This window comes from Amaranthus tricolor, chromosome 13 (genome assembly GCF_026212465.1).
Source record: "Amaranthus tricolor cultivar Red isolate AtriRed21 chromosome 13, ASM2621246v1, whole genome shotgun sequence".
In the NCBI taxonomy this organism is placed as follows: Eukaryota; Viridiplantae; Streptophyta; class Magnoliopsida; order Caryophyllales; family Amaranthaceae; genus Amaranthus; species Amaranthus tricolor.
In genome coordinates this window covers 13911336-13919211 of record NC_080059.1, presented here as the reverse complement: position 1 = coordinate 13919211, position 7876 = coordinate 13911336, and the positions used below count along the sequence as shown (strand labels likewise).

At 33.6% G+C, this 7876-nt stretch overlaps 1 protein-coding gene across 2 annotated transcripts; it reads left to right on the top strand.

Annotated features, from left to right (window-relative positions):
* Nucleotides 1–484: 484 nt before the first annotated feature.
* On the top strand, nt 485–4363 carry LOC130798115 (uncharacterized). 2 transcript variants are annotated; one of them, XM_057660987.1, is made up of 3 exons: nt 1040–1217; nt 1289–1407; nt 2763–4353. In XM_057660987.1, exons 1-3 carry the CDS (start codon nt 1191–1193, stop codon nt 3484–3486), a joined length of 870 nt encoding a protein of 289 aa, XP_057516970.1. In that variant the 5' UTR covers nt 1040–1190; the 3' UTR covers nt 3487–4353. The 2 variants fall into 2 exon arrangements, with proteins under 2 accessions (XP_057516969.1, XP_057516970.1); XM_057660986.1 differs by having other exon boundaries at nt 485–1407; nt 2763–4363.
* Nucleotides 4364–7876: the final 3513 nt, after the last annotated feature.

Below are 7876 nucleotides of genomic sequence, written 5' to 3'. Positions count from 1 at the left end.
TGAAAAAAATAGTCCTATTAAATTAATAGTTCTATATTCGTTTAAAACTCTAAGAAATCGTCATGTGTTATTTTCCAGTTTTTTTATTAAATTGTATGATTTGATAGGGTCCTACTTGGATTTTGGATGCTACCCCCTCCAATTTACTACTAATGTCCATTTGCTTTTTGGACATTATTTATCTCTTACTCTTAATTTTTATTTTGTTATTAATTTATAAGTAAAAATATAGTTAAGTGAAATTTTATTTAATTCGTCTCAATACAAGAATTATTTATATTAATTTTTTATAATTTTTAATTATATATAATTAAAAATATTAAAAATCAAATAAAAATATTAAATATAATATATAAAATAAATGAGATATTAATAATGAATTAGAAGGAATACTTCTTTTAATTTAAAGATTAGATCGAGTACGTAAAATAAAAGAAAAAGAGTATAACAAATTTATTATCACAAATACTAACTCCAATACCAATAGCAATAGACTTGGTTTAATGACAACCTGTAACCAGCTGTACTCCATCCACTCCTGTAAACAACTCATTCCTCTCTTTCTCTCTCTACCCGCCTCCATTTTTCAAGGACAACTAGTTTTTTATTTCATTTTTCTCACTTCCAAACCCATAAATAATCCCTTCTTCAAATTCTCCAGAATGATCAATCAACGATTTTATTGACATTTTGCTTAAACTTAGTAGTAATCACGTTTTACTGTGTAGAACCTGCAAATTCCCTTTAAAACGAAGTCGTTTTGAAGAGAGAAACTGAAAAAACCATGGACCCATGTCCATTTGTTCGACTGACCGTCGGCAACCTTGCATTAAAAGTTCCAGTTCAATCAAAACCTGTAAGAACAGTAATTCATCCTACTTCTTCTCCATGTTTTTGTAAAATTAAACTCAAGAATTTTCCTCCTCAAACCGCTGTTATCCCTTACATTCCGTCGGAAACTAATTTTCCCGACGCTAATTCTTATGCCGCTACTTTTCATCTAAGCAAAGAGGACATTAATAAACTCGCCGGAAAATCAATCTTCGCCGGGAAACTGCTTTTGAAGATATCGATATTTACTGGAAGAACTGGGGCTACTTGTGGTGTCAAAAATACGGGTAGATTGTTAGGGAAAGTTTCTGTACCGTTGAATCTTAAAGGGTGTGAATCAAGGGCTATGGTTTTTCATAATGGATGGATTTGTGTTGGAAAAGAGGGTAAAGAATCATCTGCTTCGCAGTTTTATTTGAATGTTAGAGCTGATCCTGATCCTAGATTCGTTTTTCAGTTTGACGGTGAACCTGAATGCAGTCCTCAAGTTTTTCAGATCCAAGGGAATATTCGTCAACCTGTTTTTACCTGTAATTTTAGCTTCCGTAATTCTGACCGCCATCATCAACGTTCTAGGTAAGCTTTTTCTCGATCAAATTTGAATGATACTGCTTATGAACGTTTTCGTTTTGTTCATTAATGAATATATAATTTTGGAAATATTCCCATATTTTTGTAGTTTTTTCCAATTCTAAACACATTTTATTTTAGTACGTTTAGGGATTTATGGAGAAATTGTAGATGTTGATAACATGTTTATCAACTCAATATTCAATAGTTTCAGTTTTAAGTCAATATACCATTTTTTGTTGAATAGTTTCTAAATTTAGCTATCAATTTACATCGTAGAATCATACAATTTCCTTTTGATGAAGAGTTTATTTCCTGTTGGCAAATATTATATGCAAATTCTGAGTACTTGGGAATTATTTTTTGTCTCAGAATCGGGTGTCGTCTTAATTGTGTTAGATCATACATGTTTTACTTCATGGTAGTATTAATTTTGGAATTTGAACAAAATTACAAGTTTTATATTTAATTGATTAAGTGGTAGGCTAGTTAGTTGAGAATCAAACTCTCCACTTAAAAAGATTTGATTTGATTCTAATGAAATTATAAGTTAAAGTAGTGCTAGGAATTTTATTTTTATTTGAATGCTTAATGTTATCCACATTTTAAAGAATTTGTAGAGAAAGGTGTAGATGTATGATGTATCATTTGAATGCTTCCAAATTTAGCTTTCAATCAATAATTCAATACTAGTGTAGAATGAGTGAAATTTGGTAGAAAGAATGCAAAATGAGAGACATAGGGAGTAATATAGAGTAGAAATATGTCCATGAGAGATCTCGTTAATTTCGTCTTAAGGTATACTTCTACTTTTTTATTATATATTTTTTTATAGTTTTTTATTATGGGTATTTAGAGATAATTGATATTTAAAGTTTGCTTTGAAAATTGTACAAAAATATAAACGAAAAGAACAAATCAGAACGGAGGAGGAGGTAATACTAAAGTAAAACCATTGAGTAGCAGGTGCTGCAACTTGCAAACTCTTAGATTTTTCTGATAATGTTAAAGGATAATATTCATGATTGATAATCATTGAGATTACCAAAATATTTTCAGATGTTGAATCAAGTAGATAAAATAAACTCTCAAATTAGTTTACATTACAACATAGTGGATGTACTCAACTTTCTAACAAAAAGATTATTTCAAATTTTCAATGTGCGATAGAGAACATGGTATGCATCTTTGTATACTGCCAAATAATCATAGGAATTTTATACAAAATCACAATTCACAAGTTGAATAGTCTTATTAATAAGATTTGACTGCGTGATTTTTTCTTATTCAGTTTCTTTTCATATTAACCAATTTTTTCCATTTGGAAAATGAGTGTAATTTGGGTTTATTTTGTTTGTCAGATCATTAGATCAAGGGAGTGGAAGAGGATGGTTGAGTTCATTTGGAAGTGAAAGAGAAAGACCGGGAAAAGAAAGAAAAGGATGGTCAATTACCGTCCATGACTTATCTGGTTCCCCAGTGGCAGCTGCATCAATGATAACACCATTTGTTGCATCACCTGGTTCAGACCGTGTAAGCCGGTCTAACCCAGGTTCATGGTTAATCCTTAGACCAGGTGAAGGAACTTGGAAACCATGGGGTCGCCTTGAGGCGTGGCGTGAACGAGGATCCAATGATGGACTTGGATACAAATTCGAGTTGATTCCTGATATGAGTGCAAACGCTGGAGTGGTGTTGGCCGAGTCAACTCTTAACATCTCCAAAGGAGGGAAGTTTTCGATTGATTTGGGTTTATCTCCGGTTAATAATGGGAGCGGCTCACACCGGGGGACTAGGGTGTCCGGTTCACCAGGATGTAGTCCAAGAAGAAAGAGTGGGGATTTTGGAACGGGTTTGTGGCCGTACAGTGCATACAGAGGGTTTGTTATGTCGGCGCTTGTCGAAGGTGAAGGGAAATGTAGTAAGCCTACAGTGGAGGTGGGTGTGCAGCATGTGACCTGTACGGAAGATGCTGCGGCGTATGTGGCCCTTGCCGCGGCTGTTGATCTTAGTATCGACGCTTGTAGGCTGTTTTGTCAAAAGCTTAGGAAGGAGCTTTGCCAGAGTCTTGATTTGGGTAGCTGACACCTTTTTAAGCGTCGGTTCTATTTTTTAGTTGAGTTTTGGGTTACATATTATTTCTTCATTTCATACTATCATCTTGCGTTGTTTAGCTTCGTTATTCGGTGAAAGGAAAATGGCAGGCTCAAGCAAGTGCGAAGGAGAAGGATAAACAAAAGAATTGTTCTAAAAGTTTTGCAAAATTGGTAAGATACTCGGAGATTGGCAAAGTGTTGCAAAATAAGAGGACGGAGGAAGCTATATGTGATGGAATTGTACTCCATTGTGTTTTTTAAGATGGTCAAGTACTTACTAGTGTTGCGTTCATTCGTTGGGTTTTAGGTAAATTATTACACTATCAATGTGGTTTTTATTACCGACTACGGCTATGACTATGACTACTAACCGAGGCTGGGTGTTTGGGGAAAAATGTGTATAGTAGGGGGAATAGGAGTTAGGAGATAAAAGAAGAGGGTAAAAGCACTAAAATACCATATTTTCCCTCTTTGATGTGTGTGGCTTGTTACTTGTAAGATCTATTTTTGATTTTACATGAAATTGGAATATTTTCTAAGCCATATGTTTATTTGGAACTCATAGATGATTCATACTTGTGCTGTTGATGGTTGAGCTAGAAATGTGTAATGTTAACATAAATTTAGCTTATTCCTAGATATTTAGGATGCCCTTGATGAGAAGGCATGTTCTAATTGTGGTGGTGATCATTCATTATTATGTTTCTATTTTTGTGTTTTCACAAATTCTCATTAAGTAGGTCTCACAAATTTTAGACTCGAAGGACTTCTTGTGTGTATAAACTGTTTTTGTATCCTTTTTACACCCTGATTATAGTTTTCAATTGGCGGAATACACTGAATACAATAATAATGATGAGTCTGTTTATATTAATTTTGAACATTTTTAAAAATAGATTCACTAAAATTATTTGGATACAACTACTATTGTGTTTGAAAATATCAGTTAAATTTAAATTATAAGTCATTTAGCAATACTAATAATAATTTGTTTATTGTGTGAGTAGATGAAACAATTTCTCAAAGTAGTAGGCCTACTATAATATGATAACATTGTTGATTTTACCCGAATATTAATTAACTTTATAGCTTTGCGCTAACATGGTAATTGGTAAGTGAGTGTGTATCAAAAGGGAGATACCAATGTATAACTCAATCAACATTTATTTTATTTTAAAGCAACTTCCTGATTTTCCGGAATTTGTTAATGATGCTTACTCATCTCTCATCTCTCTTATTTAATGCTTTCATTAAAAAGCAATCTGTTTCCAACACAAGCTATAAACGAATTGTTTACACTTTAGATTATTTTGCATAGACCGAAGTAAATGAAGTTTATTCCCTCCGATCAATTAATTATTAATGTCTTATTTACTTTATATATCTTATTTAATTTACTTATTTAATTTTTAATATTTTTAATTTTGCATAATTAAAATTATAAAAAATTAATATAAATAATCCTTGCATTGAGACGAATCAAATAAGATCCCACTTGACTATGTTTTAACTTATAAATTAATAATAAAATACAAAATAAGAGTAAGAGATGAATAGTGTTCAAAAAGCAAATGAGACATTAGTAATAAATTGGAGGGAGTATATAATTACTCCTTAGTTTCATAGTGTCAATTACTTTTGAAATATTTTATACTTTATTTTTATTAAAATAAAAAATAAAAAAAAGTATTTTTAGCTGGTTGTGATGATAGTGAAGTGATTAGTCGAAATTATAGAATTCCTGCAAATTAACACTAAGAAGCTCGGGGTAACCTTCGAGGGCGGTGCCTCCGACGACTAAGTTAAAGGCTACATATCAGTTATATGATATATTAGAAGTGTTTAGAAAGAAAAAGTCGAATATTACCTTAAGGAGACAAATATCGATCCTATTTACATACCCCAAGAGGATATATTTATAATGAGGCTATAGGTTTAATCTAATGGGTCTTTTTAGTGGATTGAGCACATATGAAATACAGGCTTAAATTTTTTGTACAAACAATTCCCCCCAGACCCTAGAGCTATTATAGATAGGTCTGGAGGTCCGAAAGCTGAGCTGCCCTAAGACACTTTATCTGTTTCATGAGTGTTACGATAGAATCTAAATCCTGAGTATCAGTTCTTATTGAAAATCAGTTTGGACTACATATTAGTTTAACTGACAGCTTCACCTGACCGTGTCTCAGTTGGGTTCTTATGGGGCCAGTTTATATAAAGGACACGCCTTCCTCAGCTATTGGCATTTCTTACCAGTCTTTATCGCCTACATTTTTGACTGAGTACCAGTTTTCACTGAGTACAGAACTCTTATAGGTAATCATCTCCGTATGTATTATTTACTATTGTGAATCAGTTTGGACTGAATTTTGGTTTTAACTGGTGGTCCTACTGTCTACACCGCGTCTCAACTGGGTTCTTAAGGTGCCAATTTATATTGAAGACACCCAACTATTGGTAGTTCTTACTAGTCTATAGTGCATACTAGTTTGATTGAGTATTAACTTGTAAGTCTGGATCCCATCCCTATGTATGTAAAAAAGAAAAAAAAGAAAATTTAATATTACTTTATCTCTTAATGTTTTCTAAGTCATACTCATATATGCCTCTGAGTCTATATCTTATAGAGATATGGACTTAAAATCTAAAGGATATGAAGAAGGTAAAGGTAAAGTACTCTAAAACTAAGCTAAGAAAAGAAGAGACTAGTGGGTTTGCAGAAAGGGGCCGGAGGGGAAACTAGAAGATTTACGGGCAACCTTAGTAGCAACCTTTGTTTTCTTCATTATGGCTTGGAGAACAGAAATTGCTGGTGATTTTACCACAAACTTCAAGCTTTGTTCAATCTTGTTCCAGTTAAGATCTGGGTAGACTAGGAAGGTTGCATTCATGGAAAATCAAAAGGCCAAATCCTTGGTTTTCTCCTTGTCAACAAGGATCATGGCCTCAGCTTGAGCCTTGTAGTAGGCGTAAGATTGTTTCCTCTGCTCAGCTTTGAGGAAAGTCTTCTCTACCTCTTATTTAGTGATCCTTTGCTGAGAAGAAGCATTAGAGTCCTCGACTTTGCTCAAGGTCCTCCTTTGGATCTTAACGAGGGATTCGAAGGCATCACACTGGGAGCTGAGCCTAAGGATTTCTTCATCCCTTTTAGCAAGCTAGCAGATGACATGCAATCATGAATTGACTTCGTGCATGTAATAGTCCGAGTAAAAGTAAATCGGATATTCATATGAAAATATGAATTCCGGGTTACACGCCGGACATTTATGTTAAACTGTTTCCAAGATCAATGACGTTCTAGTGATAAAGAAATAAAGTAATCAAAAGAAACATAAATAGTAAATCAGCGGAAGTCTTAAAGTTTACAACTTGAGAGCCCATTGGCCTCATAAAAAAAAACCAAGTGAAGTCCGAAATAAAACGTACTAGCTAAAATAAATAGTGAAGTTCAAACGATCAAATAGTATAAACTCAAGTGCGATAGTCAACTCATGTACGAGTTCTAACGTTTAAGTCCTAACACAACAACCCCACCTGCAATTTAACCTGCTAGTTGTCAAATGACAACATCATAGCAAGTTTCAAAGAACATAAACCAATACACGTCAGAGACTTCATACAATGCATTATACAGGTTACATACAAGCAATGAGTTCATCCTAACATGCAAAGGCTCCAATAGGTAAAATGTCATATTTGACTTTCCAATTTCCAACGCATGTCGTTACCCGTCCAATTCGGGTCACCAGAGTAATATCAAAGTTTGCAGGAATACACATGGGAAAACTAATCCCAAGGCAACCTCGGACCTAAAACATTGCCCGTCCTGTTCGGGTCTTCAAAAGTAAAGTATGCATACCCCAATGGTGGCCGTAATGATCCAAAACTGTCATGGGAACGACAACAATAATAATTCCATTTCAATAGTTTAACCCTGTGCAGGTAACTAGCACAACCATCCTCAAACTTCCAATTTAAAACTCCTTTCAAATTATTTTTGGTGTCTAGGCCTTAAGTGATAAACAACATCACATTACATAATAAATACAACATTACTTCACATAACCAATTACAAAAGTATGGTCTAAGCATGTACCTTGATAGCACGGCAAATCAAATTAAGGCACTTTCACAAACGAGATGTCAACCTCTTATAAACCGAGGTCCTAAACACAGATACACACACAAAAAACACGTATTAGAAAGTGTTTACACATTCATTTGATTTTATACTATCAAAACATTACTAAGCTTCATAATTTTAAATGATTAAATATTAATCCCAATAACTTCTTTATTTTAAAAATGCAACCAGAAACTTTTTTTTGCCTCTTTGGACAGTTTCAAAAATTCAAACAGAAAATCCGACTTCACCATTG

Excerpts from the sequence above, each read along its gene's own strand:
- LOC130798115 (XM_057660986.1), top strand. The coding sequence starts at position 785 with ATGGACCCATGTCCATTTGTTCGACTGACCGTCGGCAACCTTGCATTA. Across the intron at positions 1,408-2,762 it reads CGCCATCATCAACGTTCTAG|ATCATTAGATCAAGGGAGTG; the intron begins GTAAGCTTTTTC and ends TTTGTTTGTCAG.